We start from the raw sequence: 11941 nt of genomic DNA on the forward strand, positions 1-11941 counted from the left end.
ACTAGACTAGAAAACAAAGAGCCAAAAGAAGATAGGACAAGGGGAAGATTGCGTAACAACTCAAGAAGGATTAGGTGAGGGGATGGTCACTAAAGAGCTTGACGAAGGGAGCATTGGAGGGAGATTTTCTTGGTTTCCCTCTCTCTCTCTCTACTTGAACACCCTCTCTCTAACTATTCCCACCACCATCTTCGCCCACCACCTCCCAACCTAGCCTAGCCCAGCCGCCCCTCCCACCACCATCTCCTAGCCCATCCCATCCTAGCTCCCTCGATCACCAACCTTACTCTATTACCTTTCCTCTCCTCTCCTCTCTCCAATCATCTCACAATTTTTTGCTGCTCTTCTCTCTCTCTCTCTCTCTCTCTCTCCCTTGTCTCACTCTCCCCTCTCTCTTTTTCTCTCTCTCTCTCTATTTTGTGTCTTTGCTCACTCTCTCTACCTTGCTTCTCCCTTTCTCTCTCTATCTATTACCCTTCCTCTCCTATACTCTCTCCAACCATCTCACATCTTTCCATTGCTATTCTCTCTCTCCCTTGTCTCACTCATCTCACTCTCCCCCCTCTCTCTCTCTATACATATATCCATCTCTTTGCTTACTCTCTCTCTCTCTCTCTCTCTCTCTCTCTCTCTCTCTATATATATATATATATATATCCGTGTGTTCAAGTGTGTGCGCACGTGCATTGTGCGTGCGTGTGAGTGTTCGTGTGGCGCCCGAGAGAGGGAGAGGGAGAGGGAGAGACTAGTGTGCGTGTGTGTGGCGCATCCGAGGGAGGGAGGGAAGGAGGAGTACTTCAATGGTTAACCAAACCGGCAAATATAATTGATTGGCTTAAGAATGATTTTAGTTGCTTTTCATGCTAACAATGAAAAGCAACACACATAGGTCACGTGTGATTAGCAATGCAATCAAGAACATAATGAACTGTGGCTCTTCTCACAGGAGTTCATGAGAACTTGCTTGCTCTTCTTGATGTTCCATTTCTCTCTTAGCAGTTTCTTCTACTACTTCTTCTTTGCTTGGGACATACTGAACTTGTACTAATAGCTCTTGATCCCCCTCCATGCTAACTTGGCTGCCATGATTAGGAGAAGGATTAACGATTGCATTCTTGTAAGAATACCAGCTTGATACAACAAGAAAGTAGATTAAATTCGCCCCAATCATGCCAGCTACGATGTAGTAGAATTTATCCAAGTGGGCTTTGTTGAGATTATCATCCAGGAAGCCTACTCTCCCATCTCTAGCACTCAGCTTCTGCACTGCAGTGAGCACTATTGCACTCATGTACACTCCCACACCACTGATACAAGAGTTGATGGAGCCTGCAGTGCTCCTCATGCCCTCTGGCACTTGGTCATAGAAAAACTCTGTTTGCCCTACACCATTGAAGGCCTCTCCTACCCCCATTAAACTTAATTGGGGTACTAGCCAAAACACTGACATAGGCACAACGTCCTTAGGCTTGTCAAGAAGCCCACTACTCCTTGCCACTCTCCTTCTCTGGCTTTCCACTATCCCAGATAGCACCATTCCAGCAATGCTCATTCCATTGCCAATCCCTATCCTTTGCAGAAATGTTATCCCCCTCGCCGTCCCCGTCACTCGCCTCGCATATGGCAGGACCACTTTATCATACAATGGGAGGCATATCATTATGGCAAGCATTCCAAACACTGTCATGGAAGCTGCCGGTATTTTGAAAGAGCCAAACATGTGCCTGTCCATGGTGTTGGCCTGCAAGAGGGCAAAGCTGCTTTGCAGGGAGACAGCCAGGACATGCAGCATGGCAGCCACCATGATGGGCAGTGTTCTGATGATCAGTTTTAGCTGTTCCACCTGATGCACAGAGCAGAGTCTCCAGGGTCTCAACACCTTGCCATCTGCTCCAAGATCTCCATCACTAATTATAGCAGCTTTGTCCAAGAATCTGGTCCAAAAACAAGCCAGAATACCTATGACTCAAATGAATACATACATACAATGTTTGGTGTCATAATAATTACACAGAAAAATTAGGGTTTAAAGAAAATATGACAAAGAAAACATGGTTCACAACACTCAACCATACATGAGAGGAGGGGGGCTTAGGATGATAGAGAACTTACCGGAACTGGTCACTATGGACGTACTTCTCGCTGATATGCTTTTGTGATGCATTTATCTCAAGATCAAGAAGAGAAGTTGGGTCTTGTGGCAGTGGGAGCTTTCTCTTGTGGAATGCAGCAAAGCACACTTTGGCAAGTTCCTTGAGTGGGCTGCCTGCTGGAACCTCATACCTGTAGAAAGGGGTTCCCAGAACATAGACAAAAATGGAGATGGCCATGATAATGGTGGGTATGGCAAAACCCATGGCCCAGCCCACATTCTGCTGGACATATGCAACAATCGTTGCCGAGAGGACCACTGAGAGGTAAATGCCAAAGAAGTACCAGTTGGAGTAGCTCTGGAAGGACTTCTTCCCTTCCAAGGTGTCTTGCATGAATTGGTCTGCACCAAAAGGGTATGCACAGGGCTTTATGCCACCCGATGCGATGGCGAGGAGGGTGAAGGCAAGGTAAAGGAAGAACAGCTGGACTGTGCTGGCATGTGGGCACTGTGAGAAGGTTTGATCTGTGTTAGTGGACGTGCATGGGGCAGGTTTCAGGGATGAGATGGCTGCTGTAAGAAGCAGAAAACACATCCCCTGCATGGAAAAAGGGGAAATCCATCAGTGGGGCACATTATACAGCTAGTGAATGATTAACTCCCTGTTATCTCTAGCTAAACCTTGATGTCCAACAAATATATGTATGCTTGTAGCTGCTTGGCGTAGAGGTGAATCATTGTGGTATAGTTGCTTGGCATACTAGTAGGAGCCTTCATCTCAATTACCCTTATCAACATAATGTAACAAGCTTCCATCGTGTAATAGTAGTTTTCTTATCACATGTGTTAGCCATTATCTCAATCTTACATGCCATCCTGAACTAAGACTTGTTTTGATGTATTGCATGTAACTTAAAAGCTTACCAGCAGATTGATGAAGGAAGATATCATCAAGGTCCAGTAACGGCCGACATACGAGTCCGCGAGGTAGCCCCCAACGATGGGAGAGATGTAGCCAGTACCAGTGCTAATGTTGAGGATGTTGGCAGCTGCCACCATCTCAAAATGGTACTCCTGGGTGAGGTAGAGGATGATGCCTAGCAGCAGACCTATGGTGGCCAGCTTGTCACATACCTCAGTCCCTGCATTTACCAATCACTTTACAAAACTGCATGCCGTTTCGAAGATTAGGGGGACAATATGAAACATTTCCATTGATTAATGGGAAATTTTTCTTGGCCCAAACATGCAAAATGATTCCCTGCGCCATCCAATCACATGAAGTTCCCATAAAAGTGCAATGCATCTTGAAGAATTAGGGGAATTGATATAGAGTGCTTCGTGTGATTAGGTACTGTTAACATAGCCAAAATAAAGCTATTAATCAAGTACACCTAGTATGAAGGGCATGGTTTTCCATCCTCCTGGCTCAATGGTTTGTTTCTTCGCTCTGAGCCTGCAGATTGCTCCTCGGAATCGTGTCGTCCGCATCGACTTGGCTGATATGGGTAGCTTCTTTGTACTACTGTTAATTTCTTCTTCTTGCTGCTTGCTAGCTGAGACGATGATATCCATATTGCGTTTGGAATTGTTGCCATTTGAATCCATTTTCAATGGAGCCCTGATCATGCATGCACATGGTCAATGTCTCATCTTCATCAGAAACTCAAGAGTATGGTTAGGTTGGCATAAAGTAAAACCAGCTGACAATGAGGTGCATGGAACAACCTAGATAATATGCAGGGGCTGCATATTAGTGCAAGGTGAGCTTGAGAATGGCGAAAGAACCTCACAGGAGCTGCCTGGATGAGCTAGACTGGCGCACATGAAACTGCAGAGAGAAGCTAACAGCTGCATGGGTACAGCTAGTAATACTGTGTGCTAGGCCATCATCTTCATAGCCTTGGAAAATGCAACGGGGAGCTGAAAACGAGCATCTTTCCCGAATCCCACTATGATTGCCCACAAGAAAACAAACAATCATACCAGCAGGGCAGTTCTGGGAATTTGGGAAAGTAGGAAACAGCGGCCTAGATCGAGACTCGCAAGCTCCTTGATCAATTTTGTGAAGTTAATTTATCGAGAGATATGATCACGCCATGCTTTGTAAATAGTGCAGCCAGAGCACCTCATCGTGGATTCTTCCTCAAAAGCGAAGAGAATCTTTTCTTAAAAACCTTGCAAGTTGTAATGGCAGCAGGAGTTTCGTAAGTTCTGGAATCTTCCCCCCTTCCTAAGCCGAGGGGAGCGGGCTCTGCCACACGGCTGAGTAGTACTTGCTTGTGTCGTTATCCATCTAGTACTTTGTTCGGGTTTAAGGTCCAAGCAATTGATCGGTTCATCATTTTGAGAGCACACACTCGCAACACCAAGTAAGGCATTTAGATGCTCAATTGCAAATATACCGTTTTTTTACATGGTCGTTTGTAAATTCTTCATCGTCGAGAGATTTGGTACTTGCACCGATTGCAAGGACACACATTTCTCCTCTAGATTTGGGCGTTCCGATGTGTTTATAGTGTTCACACCATCCATGACCGTAAATTTGTGTTTTTTGGGAGGGGGGAATGGCCCTTTATATATTGGGCCATAGTCTAGTTGGCCAAAGTTTAAATTCTAATGGGAAAGGTGTCGAGGCGGGAAATTTCTGACGCATTTTTCGACCATTTCTTTGACGCTCTTTCCAACACTAGAAAAATATTACAACACCAGACAACGAACTCTATTTTCCTCATTTTCATTGCTTTTGTTTGTGGAGGAGGTAAGTTCATCTCCACCCCTCCCCCACATGACCTATTGGTTGTCCTCTCTCTCTCTCTCTGCTACATCCCTATACTCTCCTACACCACCATCTTTCTGGCTTTCATGTTTTCTTACACCTGCATAGCATTCTAATCTATTTTGGGATTTTTTTTTGTAGGTTTCATATCTCCACTCCCCCCCCACATGACCTATTGGTCGTCCTCTCTCTCTCTCCTATATCCCTGCACTGTCCTACATCACCATCTTTCTTGCTTTCATGTTTTCTTTCACCTGCATAGTGTTCTAATCTATTTTTAAAGGTTTTTTTTACGGGCTGCATATCTCTACCATCTATCCCTAATCTCTCAGAGGTAAGCCCCCTTTTTCCTCTCCCTAATCTCTCCATATTTATTTGATTTTCTGCTTTTAAAATGTAGCTGAGTGTGGGTTTTATGCTTTTGTGATGCAAGAATCCTGACAACTTTACCCCCTAATCTCAGAGGTAAGCCCTCTGATCTTATGATTTTTAAAAAAAAAATTGTCACATGTTCAAATCACCCCCGAAATTATCCCTAAACCAACTATCCCACATACTCTACGTGTCATGAGCCTTAACCAGTTTTTTTCCTTCATTGCTGCACAGGCCACCCCTGAGCAAGTAGCCATGGATGGAGCCTGTTTTACCCACGACAAACCAGGTGTGCAGGCCCATCGACACCCGCGACCACAGTCACGCCCACACCCATACCATCCCCTACTCAAACCCCCCCCCACCCTCGAGCTGTTCCTCCAACCGCAGTCGCGGTTTGCATCGTAGGGGTAGTGGTGGTTGTTGTGGTGGTAGTGCCACACGGATGCATCTACCCCTCCACGACAGTGTCCACCCATACATAGTGTTGTTGACACCCCCATCTCATCGCGTTGTCGGCCTTTTGGTAGTAGCCCTCTCCCCAATGTAGATGAGCATCTTTACATGGTGCAGGAAGGGAATATCGTTCCTAATGATGTAGGTTATGTGATGAAAAGTCATGTGAGGAAGCTATGTGGCATAGTGTTTAGCCATGACACTCTGACCAAATTCCTATCAGAAAAACAAGAATTTGTAATCAAATCAAGAATGAGTTGAAGCTTGGTGACACGAAAGTACCTAACAAGTGGATCTACGAACTTATGAGAGATTGTATGAAACACAAGAGGTCAGATGTCACCCAAGTGGTGAAAAGAGGGGGAGAAAAGCCTTGGTTTTGCGACCAAGAGAAATGGGATGAGGAGGTGAGGAAGCACGAAGAAAACCCTTGACAATATGTGCAACAAAGAGGAAGTAGCGGTGAGGCAACTAGAGAGCATGGGGAGCTCACACCTTAAGAGCGGTGGATGGGACTCATTTTATGAGTATTTTGTAAGTATCCATGCTTTCTGTAGCCTCTCGTTTGTATGCCAACTAGTGTATAGTTGTATATTTTTATTTGTGTTTTGTTTTTATGTATGGAAGAGAGGGTGGTTGGATGCCAGGCTACCAAGCTAGAGAAGTGTCATGCATTCAAGTATGGCACTTATGCCTTGCTTGAGCTCATTGAGCAAGACGGCGTAAATGTAGATTGCACAGCTAAGGTTTCGGTAAGTGCTTCGTACCATATGCCAATTTGAGGTTTCAATAAGTTTGTATATGCTAATTTGTGGGTATTGCATTGTTTTCGTAGAGAGAAATACCTAAGCCTCCCCGTTGAGGCTAGCTCACAGATTGGACACCACTTTAGCTCGCATATTATGAACATTTTTGGAATTGTATAGATCTTTTTTGTACCCATTTTGGGCATGTATAGTTTGCTTGCATATGCGGTAACTTTTTTGCATACAACATTTATCGTATAAGGATTGATATTTAGCAATCAGTAATAATGTATCTTTGTGGTTTGATATCCAGTAATGAAACTTGATTTTGTATCAATGTATCTTTGTTTGCCTTAATTCTTTACGTTTGTGTAAAACTTCAGTTGAATACAAATGCAATGAAGTCTTTACATATTTGGCATAATGGTGCATCCAGGTACAGAACTGTACTTACCTCGATGCACCATTATGCTTTAAAAAAAAAATATACATGCATCTGTCGGAATGGCCATCGAAAATTGCCTGCATTCATCGAAATTCGCATCAAAAATTGCGTGTCCATCGTCGGTATATGTGTCAGAATAAACATTCGACCTTTATTTCAACACATATTGTGACATGTTTTTCAACTCTTTTTTGGATGATGTTTCTGATAATTTTATAGCAACACTTTTTTTGACGCGCGTATAGACGGTCGTAAATGTTACAAGAAATTCTTTTTCATCGGTATTTGCTTGTCTTTGTTAGTAGTGTTCCTATCTAAATCACTAAGGAAAAATACATGTAAACCCCTAAGGTCTAGTTCACATGCAACCAAATTAATAGGTCCATGCCCATGTATAACAAAATTTGGTGACTAACAAAATACAAAAATATCTCGTAGTAGTAAATACCACGACCAAAATACTAAAATCATTGGGTGTCCTGCCAATGCCAAAATATTAAAAGGAAAACGTTCGTGTGGTAATTGCTCACACCAAATCACCGCCATCATGTCCCAGCCATACTGGCTTACGAGCATAAAACTCATCAATCTCACCAACCTACAGGTTGTCCATTCAAACACATTTACACATTAGTAACACATGCTAAAATTACAGAACACATGTAACTCTTCAATCTCACCAACCTACAAGTTGTCCATTCAAACACATTACACATTAGCAACACATGCTAAAATTACAGAACAACACATAAGAATTAAATTTAACACTTAGTTCCAGCCACATCCCTAAATTCATGTCCTACACATGGAATATTCGGAATCACCCAAGTGCCATGCTATAAACATAGTGTGGTAATTTTGCATTCCCAATTAACCATAGAGGGATGGACATACAAACCATAACATCCCTCCTACCTACACTAGGATAGCAAAATGCCCTCAGTTGTGTTATATCAGCTGGCCTTTGTTTGAAAGTAAGATTGGATGAGGTCGGGATGGCATGGAAAAACTGCTCGAGCATTCTCTCTCAAATGTTTTTTTAAAGGTCAAAGGTTATCTATTATACATTGTACCTATGTGAGTGGTATTGGTCTCATGGTCAATAATAGCTTCAAGTTGAAGCTCTTCTACTTGGTCAATAAGAATAGGTGCTTCCTCATATATAGGATGTGTAGGAAGTGGTCCCTTATAAAGTCTCAAAAGATTGATATGGAAAGAATTGTGAATTCTCTAATGAGAAGTGAAAGCCAATATGCTAGGTCATTGATTTCTCAATAATTTAAAAAGGACCATAAAAACGAGGAGCTAACTTAATGATAGGGTTCGTCTCAACACTTTTAAGATGTCTCTTTTCATACGAAACAAAATATATTAACCTACTTGAAAAATCATGTGCTTTCTTTTCTTATTACCGTATTTCTCTTTTCGTAGAAAACAAAATATATTAACCTACTTGAAAAACCATGTGCTTTCTTTTCTTATTACCGTATTTCTCTTTTCGTAGGAAACAAAATATATTAACCTACTTGAAAAACCATGTGCTTTCTTTTCTTATTACCGTATTTCTCTTGTGCTTTGGAAATAGCATTACAAACATGATTATGAATGGAAGTAAGATCAATGGTAAATTAATATGCAGCTTCAATAGTGTGTGAAACGAGTGATAGGAGTAAGTAAAAATTTTCCATAGACAATTGCAAAAGGTGCTTTTCTAGTGGATGAATATGGTGTGTTATTGTATACAATCGCAAAATATGGATATACTTATCCCATTGTTTAGGTTGTGATGAAACATATGCATGAAGTAAATCCAATATTGTGCTATTTGTCACTTCCGTTTAACCATTAGACTCAAGAGGAAATGTAGTGGAAAAATTCAATTTAGTGCCTAGACTATCAAACAATGTAGTCCAAAAATCACTGCAAAACTTAGAATCTCGATCAGAAACAATCACTTGTGGTAAGCCATGATGTGTGGAAAATTTGTTTAACAAACAAGTGTGCAACTTGATGTGCACTAAGAGTCTTTTTGCAAGAAAATATGCATGTTTCATTAGGCCCGCCAAAAACGTTAAAAAAAGGGCCCTTTCTTAATCTTTTGATTAAGAAACTAGCAAATAGGGAGCTGCCATATGCACACAAATATGACATTCTTGTCTCCTCTACCTTGGGGATTTTGGGCTGATTTTTGAATCAAAACCGCTGGTTTTCCTCTAACTTAGCTGAAATGCACTGAAAATAAGGAGAATATATCAATTTGAACGGTGTACTGAAAACAAGGAGAATATGTCTTATTCCATGTGGTCCAAAGGGCAAGATGCATCTCATTTTGGCTCCAAGAAATTTGAACGCTAACAGTTTCCCTCTCTTTCCTTGTCAAAGTCATCCCCGTGTTACACTTCTCACCTCCTATTATAGCACTATTTCTAATATTCCTTCTTCCTATTCAAGCTTCAATGGACTCCTCCAGGTGCCCTCCTCATGCCATTACTTCCTGTACATGTTTTACCACTAGAGAAGATGGCCTTTGGAAGCCACTCACCTTTCATATCAATGACTAGGTAACAATGCTACCATCTTGCAAGGCTCTCATAGAGTGAAGTGAGCCAAACAAGACGACATCAAGAACCATTGGAAAGGTCCCATTACATCATTCAAAGTGACAAAATAGGGCTGGTCTGTAAAATTTCAGCATGTTTACATGTCATCCAAGGACCTGTTCTTGAACCCTACAGTGCAACCACCTCCACAAGAACATTGTAAGTACTGTGTACATATCGAGTTTTTTAAATATATTTTTTATGAGTAGCATGTAGTTTACATGCAAATTTCTCATTTACAGATGTGTTTCCATCAACCAAGCTAGAATAGCAGCCTGTGGAGTGCTTGAGTGGAACATTTCAAGCACTTCATAAAAAGAGTTTTCAGATATTCTTTACATACAAAGGCACTATAAAAGTTATTCATTATGAGATATTGGCCACCCAAGGCCTTAGTTAAGTAATTTTTGGGTGCCCAAGTGTGAATAAGGGCCAATTGTATAAAAGACATTTTCTCATAATGAATGGACACAATTTCCCTTTGTGCTATGAGAGTTCTTGGTTTTGTCTTGAGAGAGAGTAATCTAGCACACATGTTCCTTCTCTATACTTGTATGCTTGTGTGGAGGAGTGAAAGAGAGTGATTGCCTTGTGTGGTGGTGTGAGCGACTCTACAGTGATAGCGTGGAGGTGGAGCTTGGAGGATTGGAGCTTCTCAAGTGAGCTTGGAGACCTCGTCAAGGGACATGAGCTCGAAGAATTGGTAAGTTCCCTATGACAGTTGTGTTCTATTACTCTTTCCAAAGGTGAATGCATTGAATTCATTCTTGGAGGTGTGGTAGCCCATAACATTTTTGGCACCGCTGTCGGCGGGGAAACACCTTTGTTTCTTCCATCCTCTTCTTTGAGTTTCGGCTCCCTTTACATAAGTTTCATCATTGCCTTTGCATTCTGGTAGTGCATTGTGTATGAAATGAATGGATAAGATTTGAGTGGAAGTGAAAGTTTTTAAGAAATTGGTTGTTTTTGTTGTGTGGTGTTTGGAGTGAGCTTAGAGGAAGCTCCAATGTTTTTTTCTTTTAATTTTGATGTTTGTATCACCAAAATCGTGAACGTGAACGAGCAAGGTGATACTCTATTTTTCTTTCTTTGAAAAATCCACAAAAATTATAAAAATAAAGAGCCATTGCTTGTGTCTTAAACTCGTATTACATTCTTTATGCTTGTTGCACAATCATTTTGAAAGCATCTAGATAGGTAATTTGCACCCAAACTCATTTCTGTCAACGTGGGAATTATCCACGTGAAACTATAGGAAAACATTTCACGGCATGAACTACTTCCTGCAAACTCACGTCGTGAAACGCTCCCAAAATTAGCACTGTAATACGGGATTACCTTGCTAAAAATAGGCCGTCTTATCCTGACACCTCTGACATCATGGGTCTGACAAAATTGTAATTCGTGAACTAGCAAAAAATGTTTCACGTGAAACATTAAATAGTTCCTAACGTGAATGATTTACATTTCATGACGTGAACCGTTTTTGAAGTTTCACGACATGAACCAATTTCATCTCACGGCATGAACTACATAGGAGCTCATGATGTGAACGATTTCCATTTCACAACATGAACTATTTCTGTAGTTTCACGACTTAGCCAGATCTAGCTCACAAACCTAGTATTGTTAGATTAAGGTTAGGGAAGTTCTTGAGAGACCAGTAAAATTTATAACAAGGTAAGCGTACGGAGGCTGCTTAATGATGAGCCAATCTAGAATGAAGCAGCCGGACCGTCCTATAGACTAAAAATGCCTAGAAGAGCTAATGTTGGAAGAGGACGAGGTCTAGGTAGGGGAGTAGCTCCTCAAAGACCATGGGCAGATCCAAATATAGATCTTAATGTGGCCACAAGGATAGATTTGTTGAATATGGCTATGGAAATGGGCCGAGGAATGGTCAAAGAACTAGGCACTACTCTACAATCCAGACCATCCCAAATGAAGCCACACATCATTTCAAAGCTCATACAAAAGTTCATACAAAAGTTCTCTTGGGATGGGGATCCGATTCAACATGTAGAGATCTTTGACTCCACATGCAAAAGTTCATACAAAAGTTCATACAAAAGCCACACATCATTTCAAAGCTCATACAAAAGTTCTCGTGGGATGGGGATCCGATTCAACATGTAGAGATCTTTGACTCCACATGCAAAACCTATGGGCCAGTAAGTGATGTAACCATGATTGATGCCTTCTCACTGACCCTAGAAGGAAAAGCTCATCAATGGTTTCGAACCCAAGCTAGAAGATAAGATCAATTTCACGCAGCTCAAGAATGTGTTTATGCTAAGCTTTGCCCCAAAAGTAGTGACAGATGGAGTCCTGGTGGCATAGTTGCATAACATCAAACAGAAAGAAATTGAGTCGATGCGATGCTATGTGTCAAGATGCAAACTGCGGGAGAGGCTAACTGATGATCAATTATTGCCATGCTTCCGGAGAGGA

At 41.7% G+C, this 11941-nt stretch overlaps 1 protein-coding gene across 3 annotated transcripts; it reads right to left on the bottom strand.

Moving 5' to 3' along the window:
- Positions 1–815: 815 nt before the first annotated feature.
- LOC147609755 (protein NRT1/ PTR FAMILY 3.1-like) lies at positions 816–4006 on the bottom strand. 3 transcript variants are annotated; one of them, XM_086787342.1, is made up of 5 exons: positions 3821–4006; positions 3487–3713; positions 3017–3234; positions 2113–2690; positions 816–1934 (listed from the first exon to the last, which is right to left on the bottom strand). In XM_086787342.1, exons 2-5 carry the CDS (start codon positions 3698–3700, stop codon positions 941–943), a joined length of 2004 nt encoding a protein of 667 aa, XP_086643468.1. In that variant the 5' UTR covers positions 3701–3713; positions 3821–4006; the 3' UTR covers positions 816–940. The 3 variants fall into 3 exon arrangements, with proteins under 3 accessions (XP_086643468.1, XP_086643467.1, XP_086643466.1); XM_086787341.1 differs by having other exon boundaries at positions 3881–4001; XM_086787340.1 differs by having other exon boundaries at positions 3487–3856.
- Positions 4007–11941: the final 7935 nt, after the last annotated feature.

This window comes from Cibotium barometz, chromosome 50 (assembly GCF_041138505.1).
Source record: "Cibotium barometz isolate CiBa-2024 chromosome 50, ASM4113850v1, whole genome shotgun sequence".
Lineage (NCBI taxonomy): Eukaryota > Viridiplantae > Streptophyta > Polypodiopsida > Cyatheales > Cibotiaceae > Cibotium > Cibotium barometz.